Raw genomic sequence first — 15,854 nt, forward strand, 5'->3', positions numbered from 1 at the left:
CTTTATTAGGTATTTTTCTACAATCAGTCCATCCAAAACCAACAAGGCAACTTTACTTAAGGTACGTAACCTTTGTTATTTTGCTGCAGGATCTGTTAGGCAAAAATGTTAACCACTAAACTCTGCAGATACAGATATATTTTGATTTAAATAATAAATGACGCTAATTAATTAACATTAAGTAACTTGACTTCGTGAAACTTCTTGCTTGTAATACAGTAAAATACTGTAAAATGTTGGAATTAGGTCTTTCTTTAAAGCACTTTGGAATGGAGGAAATATTTTTATTGAACAATACCGAAGAGTTGAAAACATTTAAAAAAGCATTTTACGTGATCCGAGCACATATTTATCATGGTCCAGTCAGTGCAAAGGAGCAAAATGACCAAGGGGCAAGTGTTTCATTTAAATATTAAACATCTAGTTGTAATTTATTAATATAAAAATGAAATATAAGTATAAAATGTATAAAAAATTAAAAATGACTTTTAATTACATTTATGTCGTAGGTCTCAAGACAATAATGGAGTCGACCACAAACTCCCTCAATCAAATCAATACAACTGCTGTACCTGATGGAAATGGCCATACATTTAAGTATCCCGGGTTGAAGCTGTCTCTCAACACCATGTCTATCATTGTTTATTCCCTGATCTTTCTCCTTGGTGTGGTCGGGAATGGAGTGGTTATCTGGGTCACCGGGTTCAAAATGAAGAAAACTGTTAACACAGTTTGGTACCTCCACCTTGCTGTGGCTGACTTTATCTTTGCAGCATATCTGCCTTTGAATGTGACATACAAGATTTTGGGGATGCACTGGCCGTTTGGTAAGATCATGTGCAGGCTGAACACCATGGTGCTCTTTCTGCACATGTTTGCCAGCGTCTACATTCTGGTGGTGATCAGTGTGGATAGATGCGTCTCTGTAGTCTGGCCCGTGTGGGCTCAGAATCATCGAAATATGCGTAAAGCGTCCTGTGTGAGTCTGTGTGTTTGGATACTGGCTTTTATTCTCAGCGCTCCATGCTTTTTCTTCAGGAACACTGAGAAAGTGTTTGAGAAAGGCAAAATCCTCTGCTTCAACAGCTATGCTATTTCTGATAACTATGAATTACCATCTGTTATTCAGATGCAAAAGTTTCGTCATCAGGCCATGATCATCACCCGTTTCTTCCTGCTTTTTGTTGTTCCCTTCACTGTCATTGTGTCCTGTTACGCTGTCATCATCAAGCATCTCAAACGAAACCGTGTCCTGGCCAACAAGTCAAGTCGCCCCCTCAAGATCATTGCTGCCATTGTCATCACTTTTTTTCTGTGCTGGGCTCCCTTTCACATCATGAGTCTCATTGAGCTGGTGAAATTCAGAGCTGCTGCTCCAAATGAAACGTTAGTCTATGTCATTGCTGTTGGGAATCCTCTTACTAGAAGTTTGGCATTTTTTACCAGCTGCCTGAATCCACTGCTGTATGTGTTCATGGGACAAGATTTCAAGAAAGAAATCCGCAAATCCATCCTGAATTGGCTCGAGACTGCCTTCCAGGATGTGGAGGCACACTTTCACACTTACTCAAAGACAGAGGACACCAGTCAGAGCAAAGATAATCAGATTTGAATATTGACATGTGAAGCTGTCACCATTGTGAATGAGTGGTTTTGGACTTAAAAAAAAAAACATTCACACATCAAACCTTTTGCATAATCTTACAGTTTAATTTTAATATTAATATATTTAATAATGTTCTTTTCACTTAAAATAAATTACCGTAGAATAACAGCAATTGATTTATCTAAAACCATAATGTTGAAAATTTACTGGGTAATTTGCATTATGATATGAGATTTGAAAACAAAAAAGATTGTACTTGGACTTAAAATTTGATGCTAAATAATAAAGAGTGCAAAAGATACTGACAGGAGTAACATCATAAGCTTGACTTTAAAACTGTGTATTATAATGTCTCCTTCAAGTAGAGAGAAATGAGTTATTGATGACTGCAGCAGCTATTGTGACTGCCTTAGAAACAGCAGCAAAACCGAAGGTTTGAATAACATAACATCTTGCACATTAACCTCACAAACTTGAGGGGTTATGTTTTTTGTTAGCAATAGCTAAATGTTCTGTATTCAAAAGAGTGACTAGGGTATACTCCCTTTGCATTTTAAAGGAGTGGCACTCCAGTTAAAAAATGTCATTTTAAGGATTATCTCTAGCTATTCAGACCTATTTAGATAAGAATTTGTTGGTTAAATTTCATAAAATCTTTTATCATCATCATCATTGTTGTTTATTCTAAGTGATATTTGATCATGTTAAATCTGTACTTACACAAATAAAACCTTAAATATTGTAAAACCTGTGTTTTTTTTAGGAAAAGCTCAAAGTTCATTCTCAAAAGGTTGATTCTGTTCATCTGGAAGTCGCGTTTTTTAGTGGAAGAAGCATTTCGTCACTCATCCAAGTGACTTCTCAACTTACTGCAGGCTTTTCCAACCTCATAAAGAGTAAATTGACACAATAACTGAAACTAGCCCACTGAATGAACAGTGGGCTGTGAAGTCAGCTGCTTGATTAAAAATATGCACATAGCAGCACTGACAAATCCAAAGATCTATAAAACAAAATGCACATTTCTTTGTTTCCATTAATACACATTTGGGAATTTTCCAATTATGGCCTTCAGAATCAGTTCGCTTCCACACTCACCGGTGATCTTGAGACAGCGCGAGAAGGCCTGCAGTAGGATATTTTCTCAAAATGCTACAATGACAAATTTTCAAACAAAAATAAAACAACATTAAGAAGTAAAAAAATATGTTTACAGCATTTTATAGATGAGAATTTAAATTTACTTCCATACAGATTGACAAATGTGCATTTGTTAAAAGAAAACAATAATGTTTCCATTAAAATATTAAAATGTAAAATAATCATCAATCTTGCACAAAATTCCAAATATCTATTTATGCAATTCCAGTTGCCTTTTTCACTTCTACACACAAACTTCAGAGGGCGCTGCTGTTCACTAAGCGGAGACAGCATCAACAAATACAGTCCCGATCAGAAGTTTCAATTCAAGCGCTGTTTTGTCTCACTCCCATTTCTTCTCTTTGGATGTTGAAGCTCTACTCAGAACCTTTTTAAGATATAATCGTGCAAAATATGATTTTTTTGCCATTTTTCATCGATTTCAATTATCGATGGGATCTTAACAGTTGTGGATTTTGCTTAGAAAAACTACAAATGACAGTATATGTATTGAATGTAGTTTGAGCCACTCTTTTAGACAGTTTTCTAGTCGAGGTTTGAGTTGTGACTTCTACAAAATGAATACTTTCATAGATGCTGTTATGTCAAAATCTTCATGTGTGTACATGCACAGACCACACGTGCATAATGTTGTGCACATAAACTCACCGATGTATATGACAACTTAAGTTTGTGGCATTAAATTTGTATTGTAATTTTAAAAAATGTAATACAAACATTTAATAAAGTTTTAATAGACACCTTTCAAAACACTCAAGTACTCCTTATAAGCAAATTAAATAATAAATTCAAAGTCTGGATATTAACAGCTGGAAGACACAAAAACTCAGAGGACGAAAAAGGCAAGAAGTAAGAAAGAGGAAAATATCCACAGGCAAATCCAGTGAACTGCACCTCAACAGTGTTTGTGGTCTTATAAGCTCTTCTGGTATTTTTAGTTTGCATACTTGGAGGATTCAAATGAATGATTCATATATTATGCAAAATATATACATATCTTTCTATTAAAGTCCCCCTCTACAGCCTGTTGTTTCTTAGATTCAACAATGAAACTGAGGCTACGTACATGGGTATTTTTGAAAACGGAGATTTTCCATTTTCGTAACAAAGAGAAAAAAAAAATCCCGTCCACACGTGCAGTTTTGAAAAAATATCTCCATCCACATGTCAACGCTAAAAATGAAATGTTGGCCAATCAGAAGCAGCCTGGGAGGGAAAGGCTAAACGAGGTTTTGTACACTCACAAAACCTTAAGTACTTCTAAAAAGTTTTTGTTTTCCTGGAATGGCAGATAATTTTGTGTTACTTTTCAAGTGCCTTCAACATTTCAAAAGTTAATAACTAAAGACAGTATTTTGGGTGGTGTAGACACACAACTTGGGAATAAACTAAATGCATACAGCATACATGAATTTATTTTTTAAAGAAAAGTAAATTTATTCAAAACTGATGGCGGGATTTCAGTTGTGACAGCAGCAGTGTTGAGTGTAGAAGCCACGTCCGAAGTTCACTCTGACGCCTCTGTCTTTGTAAATGGAGGGACAGTAACTGTGTGTGTATATGCAAGTGTGTAAAAACTGCAGATAGTCAGATTAACAGCAACAGTATTTTGTCTCTATCCATCATTGTGGAAATAATCTCATGTAAACAATAACGTGGCGCACAGCGTCACGTCAAATTAGGCGCACACCTTTGATGTTGCATGACTAAATCTCAGTTTTCCTTGTCCAAACTTAAACGCATAAACGAGGGAGGGCACCAAGATGGTGGCTTGAACAGTCGTGTTTTTTCAGGAGCTCCGAAAGACAGTAAAATTTGCTAAGTAACTTTGTTCTCCCTCCACTTGAATTACAACCATGGATGCCCAAAAGATTATTAAGCATGCAAAGCTGCAATTTGTGCCGTCAAACTCCAATGCTAAGACGTTTTCTAGTGATGGGCGATATATCGAGTTTTTAAAAAATATATTTTTATACAAGACATAAGATGTGACAATACCGTTTATATCGATATAGTCTATGTTGTGTTATAATTACACTTGTGGAACCGCTATTTTGGCTCTCTCGTCTGGGTTTGTCTGCCCCGCCTCTCTCCGTCACTGAACACAACAACCCCCCCTCCCATCGCTACACCTCCAGTTGGCGAAAAGAAGACACGGGAGCTAGCGAAGAGGAGCTCGTCGGAAAAAAGAAAACCAATGGCTCAATTATTTGGAGATGGTTCGGGTTCAAAGTGTCAGATGAGCAGCAGAATAATGTGGTAACGTTTGTCCTGTAAAGCATCCACGAGACACAGGTGTGGGGACAGCAATACTTTTATTAATACTGTGGTTTTAGGTTCACTGGGACACAGTCACTCCTGCTTTCTGCTGTCACGTCCGCTCTTCTGCCTCCGACTGTCACTGCGAACATATAAAGAGTGACAATCACCTTCACTTCTCAGCACACCTGTTCACCCCGCCCCTGCGCCGCCCCGGGAGCTCACTGCGTCACCCCTCCTCTGCAGCCGGCCAGAGACCACACCCACGCCACACAAATGTATTCTGTAGAGAATGTCGAAAAAGCGTTGCAACGAAAGGTTCGAGCACTATTAATCTTTTCCACCATTTACAACACCGCCATAAAGTGCAGTATGAAGAGTGTGGGAAACTGCGTGCTGTAGTCTTCCGAGTTTCCTGCTGTGAAACAGACCACCTTACAGCACTCATATACTTGTGCTGTGCCATATGATACAAAACGTGAGAAGTTGGGGGAAATTACTAAAGCAGTGGCCTATCGTTTCCAGAACCACTACAAACTGCTGTAATTAGCAGGACATGCGAGCCATATATGAGTGTGACTATGCATTTCATGGAAGACTGGGAACTGAAAACTGCCTGTCTCCAGACCAGCTACTTTCCTCAAGACCACACCGGAGAGCATATAGCTGAAGCCCTGCAGGATGTCCTCAAAACCTGGAAGCTCAACCCGGCGGGACTGGTTGCTATAACAACTGACAACGGGGCTAATATTGTCAAGGCAGTTCAACTGAACAAGTTGCCAAGGATCCAGTGTTTTGGTCACAGGCTTCATCTGGCTCTGTCAACAAGAAAACCAGACCTCTAGTCCCTACTTGGCAGGACATAGAGGTCCTGGAAGCAGTTCAGAAAGCTCTCAAACCCTGTCGTGACTTCACTGATGCACTTTCAGGAGAGAAGTATCTGACCCTGTCATATGTCAGACCTGTGCTACACCTGTTTAACACTAGTCTCCTGGCAACTGAAGAGGAGGATAGTGAGCTGTGTAAATCCATCAAGACCCGCATTGTGGATTACCTCAACAATAAATATGCAGATCCATCTACCAGTGACCTGTTGGACATTGCTTCTTTTGTGGATCCATGGTTCAGGGCGAAATACATCCCAAGTGAGAAGATTAATGCATTAAAATATAAACTCATCTTGGAGGCAGAGTCTCTGCTCAGCTATCAGGGTACGTGTTTGTCTGAGCTGCCTGATCCAGCCGCGCCTGAGTCTGCAGACCGAGAAGAACCAGCAGTAGGACACAAAAGAGATCAAAAGAGATCACTGGCAAGCTTCTTCCAGCACAGCACAGCCACCAACACTGGTTTCACAAAAAGGGAGGCAATCGAAAATGAATTTTCTAGCTACCTGTCGTCAGTTTGTGTAGAGAGTGATGCTGACCCTCTCAAATGGTGGAAGGAACATGAAGTTGCCTGTCCAGCACTGAGCCTCCCGGCCAAGAAATACCTTTGTGCGCCAGCTACCAGCTCCCCTTCTGAAAGGATTTTTAGTTGCAGTGGAAACATTGTAACCTGCCACAGGGCATCCTTGAAGCCTGATAATGTTGACAGATTCGTTTTCCTGGCACAAAATCTGTAAGCTGTACAGTTGTTGGCCTTGCCAATTGTTTGTGTTCTTTCTATATTGTTATTGTCATTGGAGATTTGCACAAAGACCCACCGACCAAAGAATGGAATTTTGTTAATTTCATTCAATCTGTTTACATGTTTTGTTTTTTGCACAAAGTACCAGATGATTGTTCAGGAAGACACACAAACAAGCACTTTAGAAAACTTTACTTCAGTGTAAGCACTTTTTAAAGAGCAAGTTGCCTTTGTTATTTTAGATCTGCATCTTTTTAGTTTACAATTTTTAGCTTTTTGTTATGTATGAAAAGAAGAAATGGAGCATTATTACTTAATAAATGCTGACAATTTATTTTTGACTATTTTTTCATGTACATCTACAGTTGTATCTTAATAAAAGTTCCATGTGTGACATCTGGGACAAGTACCTTTGACCAAGAACTCTCTTTTTGTTCTTACTTTATGGGATTAAAAAAATATTGAGATATATATCTTATATCGCCATCTAGCTAAAAAAATATCGAGATATGAATTTTGGTCCATATTGCCCAGCTCTAACGTCTTCGCATGCTAAAGTCAGTGAACATGGCTATGCTAGCATCGAAGCTGCTAATGTGGGCCTAGACAAATGAGAACACGGAGCAGACTCAGCACCGCCAATTCTATCACAACAACCACCAGAGAAAAAAAAAAGAACAAAATCTTCAGAGAAGGAAGATGATATCTCCAACAAAACTATTTTTGAAGCTATTCTGGGACTCGAGAAGAAATTTATAACAAAACTGGAAGATATCAAGGAACAAAACAGACAAAGTGCAGGTATGGTTCCCAGTAGGGCTGCCACAAACAATTATTTTGGTAGTCGACTAGTCACCGATTATTTTTGGGATTAGTCGACTAATCAGATCATGCGCCCATTGGACGTAAAACGTACAGCTTATTGCACCAGCATGCGTCTGCTCTTATATAACTATTATTAGCTTACAGCTTGATATGTTTAAGGTATGTGCTAACTAAAAATAAAGAACAGATGACAGTTTATTGAACTTTCAATGAAATTTGCAGATTGTCTCGGTGGAGTTTAAACTTGGTCGTCTGTTCTTTCTGTGTAAAATATAACAGGACACTGGAGTAAATTCTCTACCATTTCACACTTCTGTTTAATCAGTTCTCTGTTTGACATTTATTCAGCTATGTAAAAACTATGTAAAAAAAAAAAAAAAAAGCAGTGCTGCATGTCCAGCACTGTTTACATTTTTCTACAAGAGACTCATGCATCGGATAGCGATGCATGCTCATAGCCATGGCTCAATGAGGTCGGTGTGGGGGGGGGTGTAGCAATCTTATCTAATAATTTTCCTGGGAATCTTGTAGTGCAACAGACTGACTTGAATGGTCATTGGTTGATTGCTGTAATGAGAGTTTAAAGTTTGTTTTTCATTTTAGCCAACGTTTATGGATATAATAATGAAAGTCAGTATGAAAAAAAAAACAAAAAAACGCTTGGACTCTGCTAGCATAATTTACAGGCTTTTGACGGGGCTCCCACACCACCGCAAAGCAGGAGATTAAGCATCGCCAAATATGTTTCCAAACCAATTTCTTTCCGAGCCAAAGACTAGAAAATATGGTGAAGCATATGTTGCCTTTGGCTTCACCTGCACAAGTGCCAAAGTAGGCCTACCCTGCAGAATTGGGTTTCCCTGCGTCGGGAGCACGCGCTGGGGTCTCCAAATCACGGACAAACAGTATCCCACCTTCTTGATTTTTACTTCACAAACACTTCTTGTAATGACTAACTACTCCTGACATTTTGGAGATGTTAGCTCTTTATACAGTAAAGTTACAGTGGGATACAAATAATATCATGGTGATCCTGCCACAATTTGTTCCCCCGGTTCAAATCACAGACAAACAGCATCCCACAATTGTTTATGTTTTTGAACCCATTTTGCACAGAGAGGCATCTTTTGAAAAATAGCAATGTTGAATATTATTACACAGGAAAAAAAACACTCCATGTAAAATAATTACATCGTGATGCCTCCGCCTTTCTAAATGGAGAGACAGTAACTGCGTGTGTATATGTAAGCGTGTAAAACCTGAAGATAGTCAGATTAACAGTAACATTATTTTGTCTCTATCTGCCATTCTGCAGTTCATCTCATGTAAACAATAATGTGGCACACAGCGTGACGTGACGTGAAAAAAGGCACATACCTTTGACATTGCGTGACGAACTCTGTATTCCTCATCCACACCACACGTAAACGCTAAAAAGGAGTTTTTAAAAAATCTGTTTTCGGTGATTCCAAATGTCGTTTACGTGTGGACGAAAGGCCCAAACGCATAGAAACAGCTGCGTTTTCAAAAATATTAGTGTAGGTGTGGAGGTAGAGTAAAAGAGTTAGTAGTGTATTTTATTACTACCTGTAATTTATGGTATTCTACTTGTATTTGCTTAATTGTTTACTAAATATTTGAGGTGTGAAATAAACCGCAATGGAGTTTGAAAACAAAATATGGGTGTGTGTGGTTGGAGGATGTGTTTGTGGGGGTGGGGCGAACATTTTTCTTGTAAAACAAAGGGGGACCTAGCAAAAAATTTTTGGGAACCACTGGGCTAGGAAGTGACAACATTCTTAACCACACTGTAAAAGCTGTGATGTCTAATGCACCTCTTTCTGATCACTGCTTAATTGAACTATGCTTAGAATCCAAAATTAGACAATCAAATAAAAGAACTTATTGGAAGTTCAATGCCAAACTTTTACAAAATGAAGATTACTGCAATATGATTAAAAAAATTGTAAAAGATGTTATAGCTATCATTTAATTTGTATTTTCTGAATGTATTTATGTATGGTGCATTTTGTTTGTATGTTGATTTTGCTAAAAACAAAAAACAAACGTAAACGCATAAACAGAGTTTTTGAAAATCTCCACCCTGGCAGGAGTTTATAAAGCTACGTCCACACGTACACGGGTGTGTTTGAAAACTGAGATTTTCTGTTTTCGTTTTAAAAAAAAAATCCCATCCACACGTAAAAGCTAAAAATGAAGGAAAATGCTGCCAGGAACATGCCAAAGCAACAGGTGGCGATACAAATGCAAAAAAAAATCGTTTTTCAAAATCTCCACCCTGGCAGGAGTTTTTAAAAATCTCAGTTTTCACTGACCAAAAATGCCGTTTATGTATGGACGAAATGTGCAAACACATAGAAAAAAAATACCCGTGTACGTGATGACATTTTGTCGCCTAGGCAACCAACAAGATCTCACTGCCTGCAAACATTCAGTAACTCTCATTGGACAGTGTTAATAAATGTCTTTCACTAAACATGAAAGTTTTCTACATGTCCTAGTTTACATTATGAAAGAATGTCAAATACGTTTCTACTAAACAGTCGTCTTCTACTTTGGTTAGGATTTTTTTAACAGTATTTGTTTTAAACGTACATTTTGCTTTTGTTTGATTTTTTACTGCAATTCCTGTAGAGCAGTTTTAATAGTGTTAATTCAGCATATGCCACAAAATAAAAGCCTGCATTTGCACTAGGGTTTATTTTGAAATGTATCCAATCACCACACTTAAAAAGGCACAAAGCCTGTGACAGCATAGTGATGTCATGACATTTTGTCTTAGGGATCCATAAATAGGGGAGAAATTCAGCCAACTGCAGTGAATCTTCAATGGCAGAAACACAAAGCAACCTGGTTGTTAAAACAAAGATAAGGCAGACGCAGAGAAACGCAGACGCAAACGCTGAAGCATCTACAATGCCAGAAGCACAAAAGGAAATGTTCGTCACACCAAAAATAAGAATTTTGCAAAGACCAAAAAATGAGCGTGAAAATGCCGGAAGACCTAAAAAATCTCCTCTGCAGCGTGCACAATTGCACACTGCTGGCGCAGTCTCTGCGCACAGAAAATCTGCATTGCACACACAAAAAAAATCTAACCTGAACTGAAATGAAAATAAATACGTTAACAATTCATTCTGTTTTGTAGTGTCAGTCAGTAAGTGACCGGTGACTGGTATATGCGCAGCCAATCAACGTTGTTGACAGGCTATGACAGCGTCCTTATGTGCCGACACCTGTGTTTTAGCTAGCAAAGCCCCGTGGCTGATGTGGAGTGAAGCCACGTTAATGACAACGTGTACAACCATTGGAGATGTGAGGACAGACGGAACAATTGACGGAACAATTGACGGAAAATGTGTGGACTTTATACCAGTTTTTAAATTGTGTTGATAGGCCACGTAAAACCAGGGTTATGATAAAAAATATATGCAACATTTGTTTTTTTCCTGAATACTATCGTTGTTTATATTTACTGTGGGAAGAAATGGTAAAAAATGTGTTTTATAAGGAAAGCGCTCAAAAGCACTCTCCGTCTGTGAGCATAAACAAAACCAAAAAACTCCACCCTTTCCTATTGGTGGAAAAATGTACCATGTTGACCAATCAAAAAAAACTTATATGGCAACGCAGCATTTAATTGTTTAGGAAGGGGGGAAGTTTTAGGAGTGACGGCGGTGTTTTGAGATGTGAGAGATTTGTGACGTTTAGCATGTTTGGAGTCTAAAGTTAGTGTGTTGTCTTGTGTAGATAGTGTGTAGTGTAGTCAATAGTTTTGTTGTGTGCGTCAGAACAATGAGGCGACTGCTGAATGTTACGGGTGTTACAGGAGTGATACATCTCCTGTTGTCAGGCCTGCAGGTATCAGGCTGTTGTTCTCCTTCATCTCATAGTGGACAGAAATTATTTTTTGGAGTGGCACAAATAATTTGTGTGGCATCAAATTTGATGCAGAACACCTGATTGTTCTGTAAATAGTTTTAGATGTTTATTTAAAAAAATGCCATGGCTGCATTTTAGGTAAATTGCTCCAAAAAACTTTGTTTGCATAACTCAGTTACTTTTTTGAAGAAATAACTATAGAATTAACTGCCCAATATTGGTCATTATATACTGTATTTTGCAGGCAGAGTTACAGGACTCCCAGACCGCAGACTCATACTCATTGTGTTTTTAAAATTGGTGTTCAAGTTGTTTTTACTTCCAATAGTGTTAACATACTACACAGGTCATGAATTATATTTTATTTCATGTTATGTGGGCTAAAGCACTTAATTAAAAGTAGTCTAACATAAATGTAAATGCTATAATTTGATTATTTTAATAAAGCATGTAACTTGGATGGATTCGATGCTGGTGTGACCACAGAGCACATCTAATGTTGCTCACAGTGGTCCAAGGGACCGCTCAGGGAGTTTGTGTGTTTACTCAGATACATGAAAAATTAGAGGGAACATTGCACAGGAGCCAAAAGAACAGAATTCTACCACAGCAAATGAAATGCAAAAATCAGAGCCTATGGAAGCAAAAGACACTGGAGGACGGGAGAAGATAGAAAAAGAGGACTCGCAGCCATCAACTGCAATCTCTGTGCAGGAGCCTCTGAAAGGAAAAGACACTGAAGGACAGGAAAAGACAGAAAAAGAGGACTTGCCTGCATTGTCTGTACAGATTCCTGTGCTCTAATGATGGATGAAATGTACATCCACAAGATGACTGAGTTTGCAGGGGACCAGTTCCATGGCTATGTAGATATAGACACTGGTGAAATTGACAACACACTTGCCACCCAGGCCTTGGTCCTCATGGTTGTGGCTGTCAATGAGTCATGGAAATGACTACCGATGCCCCATGCAGGTATCTTCTGACCTACAAACTGAGTCAGGACCACTTAGAGCTCTTCTTCTCTGCCATAAGAGCAAGAGGTGGGCACAATGACAATCCTAATGCCAGACAGTTCAGGGGAGCCTACAAACATTTACTTGTTAGGCACCAAGTTAAAACGGGTACAGGCAATTGTTTACTTCGAGACAACACATACATTCTTGATTCAACATCTGCAGCTGTAAATGTTGCTCGCAGAATGGAAGTGCACTTTGTGGAAGTAAATGACCCTGAAGATCACTCGATTCCTGACCTCCCAGATGTATGCAACCTGTCTGAATACAAAGAGGCAGTGATCAGCTACATCGCAGGATTTGTAGTAAAGAAGATCAAAGAGAAAATCACCTGCTTGCCTTGTTCACAGGCCTTGACAACCAAAGCTTTTATTAAGCAGAAAGACAGAGGTGGTCTCCAAAAACCTTCACCAGACATGGTTACTGTGTGTATCACAACAGAAAAATGCATTCAGAGGGAAATCAAAACCAATGGAGGTCAGCTACCCAGTGGACGTGGAGTCACAGCAACCATTGTCACCCAGGTTCTGGAAGAATGTGTTGAAAAAAAACCTTTTTCCTCATCTTCAAAGCCATATGCTTGACACGTGTTGAAGTGAACCACATTCATGTACTTGTGAAAATGGCCTCCACATGGTACTGCAAAGTCAGATTTAGTCACTTAGCAAGAAGAGAAAATGAAATGGCAAAAACGGGCAAGTTGGTTCGCAGACAGATGACCAAACTGATCCATTTTTATGGAGAGTAATGGGCGATACCTGATGCCTTTTAGGGCTGAATAATTTATTGACATTATTTCAGATTGCTCGAACATATATTGTATTTTAGATTAGAATTGAAATATATATAATATATAACTAAACATATGGTCAAAGAATATAACTAAATTTTGATTTAAATTACAATAAATCACTAGTTGTTCAGTCCTAGCTGTCATTATCAGTTACTGCCAGTTATTCCTCTGCTGCCCATGGTTTACAGTCCGCATAACCAGGACTGAATCATCAGCAGAAGAAACAGAAAAAATGTCTCTTGCCACTGTTTGCTACTTTTGTAATTGCTGATATGAATTTGTGACAGGTCGGAGGTACGACACATGACCACGACTCACCATTCAGTGGTGTCAGGGGTTGCTGAGTGGATGAGAAGGACGACCCAAACGCTGGACTCACAGGTAGGTAGGTGAAGGTTGGTGTTTATTGCGATGGAGTGAACAAACAGAACAGAGGTAGGAAATGGCTGGCTGGATGACTGAATGAATGAAGGACTGACTGACTGACTGAATGGCTGGCTGACTGAATGAATGGCTGGCTGGCTGACTGAATGAATGGCTGGCTGACTGAACAAACGACAACGTAACAACAAGATGTAGGTAACACCAGACTGCAGATGAGCTGCATACAGGGCTGGACTGGGACAAAAAATCGGCCCGGGCATTTTGACTAGAGACTGGCCCACCATTATAGGAAAAATCATAAAGCCTTTGAATGAAAACAAACGCTGTTGTGACAGTGATGTACACTGTTTTGATGGTATATATGCATCAATCTATCAATCCTTTGTTGTAAGATTCAGATAATTATTTTTTAAAAGCTAGACATTTTAAATGAGAATAAGAAAGAAAAGTATTTCTTTGTGCCCACCTCTCCCTGTTAATGCCCTACCTGGCCCCCCTGGCAAAACTTTGCTAGATCCGCACCTGCACAGTTACCAGCTGTCAGCTACCTAAAAAAGGATCCTGTGGTTATCTGTCTCTCAGAAACAGTTAATAACTTCCCTTCAACTCATTCATGTCACCTAAAAGGTAAACCTGTTTCTCCATCACAGCTCTGATGATTCAGTAAGGACATCTCCTGGTTTCATCTTCATGTTTCCCTCTCACCAGATAACCAAACCGACATCATGACCAGCAGCTTTTTTGCAGCTGTGGCTCCAGCAAACATCAGCTGATACTAGAAATTAATATTAAATAAATTCTAACAACAGCTGATCAAGCTTAAACGTGCTGCTGTTGTTTAACGCGACATTGGCTGGTTTCCTGTTTCTGGCGCAAAGTGTGCGATAAACAAACAAGAGAGAAAAGCCGATCAGCTGATCATTGATCAGTTTTCATGATTGAAGTAGAAACGGGAGAGGGAGGGGGGAGAATGAAAGAAGAAGAGGCAGCTGTGCAGCAAAGAAGTTCAGTTCACACTTGGACCGGCGGCCGCCTCGGGTCTCTTTTCCTTCTGCGTCCCCTTTCCCTCACCCACCTGCTGGCCTCCACCACTTGCTAATGTTACTGAATCTGTGGAAGCTCCGCGATAGCCACCACACGAAGTAACGAGTAACGACCCTATCTAAATCCCAGTAACGACTAACGCGTTCCTGATTTTGGCATAATAACTAGTTACCGTGCTCGTTACCACAATAATAACGTAGTTACTGTAACGCGTTACTTAATAACGCGTTAGTCCCAACACTGTTTATTATTAACAATAATATAAAATTATGCACAAAAGGAATTACTAATGTAAAAAAAAAAGTGGTTTTATTTATATATGTTTATTTATAAATATATGCGGTGGCCCCTAGAGACAAAACACGTACAAACTCCAAAAAGCACATACAAACTCCAAAACACATTTCTAGCATGAACTGAACTTCCAAAACAGAGCTACCTAGATCACTTAAATTACACAATTGAAAGCATGAAAGCATATGTGTATTGTTTGTGTATTTATACATAAGCATTCATATTCATATATAGTCAAATAATTTTAAAAAAAATGTTAATTTACCTGTTACTACCACACACCAAATCTGGTCGTTGGTACTTCCTGGCTTGTGTAGCCACTAGGTAACAAAAGCTCAACACTGCCCCTAGCATCCTGGAGCACTTCTATTGTGTTTTGTACGTGTTTTGAGTTTTTATGTGCTTCGGAGTTTGTAGGTGTTTTTATGTGTTTTGGAGTTTTTACGTGTTTTGGAGTTTTTACGTGTTTTGGAGTTTGTACGTGTTTTGGAGTTTTTACGTGTTTTGGAGTTTGTACGTGTTTTGGAGTTTGTACGTGCTTCAGGGTTTGTACGTGCTTCAGGGTTCATACGTGATTTGAAGTTTGTATGTGCTTTGTCTCTAGGGGCCTGTAATAAATAAATCATATAATACAAAAATCAACTATTCACATTTCAACTTTTAACTATTTAAATTTTCAGCTTTTTCCTTTTACAAATTTAAAGTGAAACAACAGAAAACACTGCAAACCACAACACAATTAAATATAAATTATAATATGAAAACAAAAAGAACATGAATATTCTCTGTCATATGGACCTGCATGAATAAACTTTCTGAATCCTTTATCATCTGCAACTGAAAATAGTTGTGGATGATTACTATACCTTTCTAATGTGACGTTGTTGTCCCTGGCACCTCCCCCCTCTTCCCAGCATAAAGCACAAGGCTCGCATGCGGAGTG

The 15,854-nt window shown here is 38.8% G+C and overlaps 1 protein-coding gene across 1 annotated transcript; it reads left to right on the plus strand.

Moving 5' to 3' along the window:
• Window positions 1-463: 463 nt before the first annotated feature.
• Window positions 464-1,612, plus strand: LOC102780236 (chemerin-like receptor 1). Its single transcript, XM_035909980.2, has one exon. It carries the CDS (start codon window positions 464-466, stop codon window positions 1,610-1,612), a length of 1,149 nt encoding a protein of 382 aa, XP_035765873.2.
• Window positions 1,613-15,854: the final 14,242 nt, after the last annotated feature.

The sequence above is a fragment of the Neolamprologus brichardi genome, chromosome 11, assembly GCF_056152115.1.
Source record: "Neolamprologus brichardi isolate AB-2024 chromosome 11, ASM5615211v1, whole genome shotgun sequence".
Lineage (NCBI taxonomy): Eukaryota > Metazoa > Chordata > Actinopteri > Cichliformes > Cichlidae > Neolamprologus > Neolamprologus brichardi.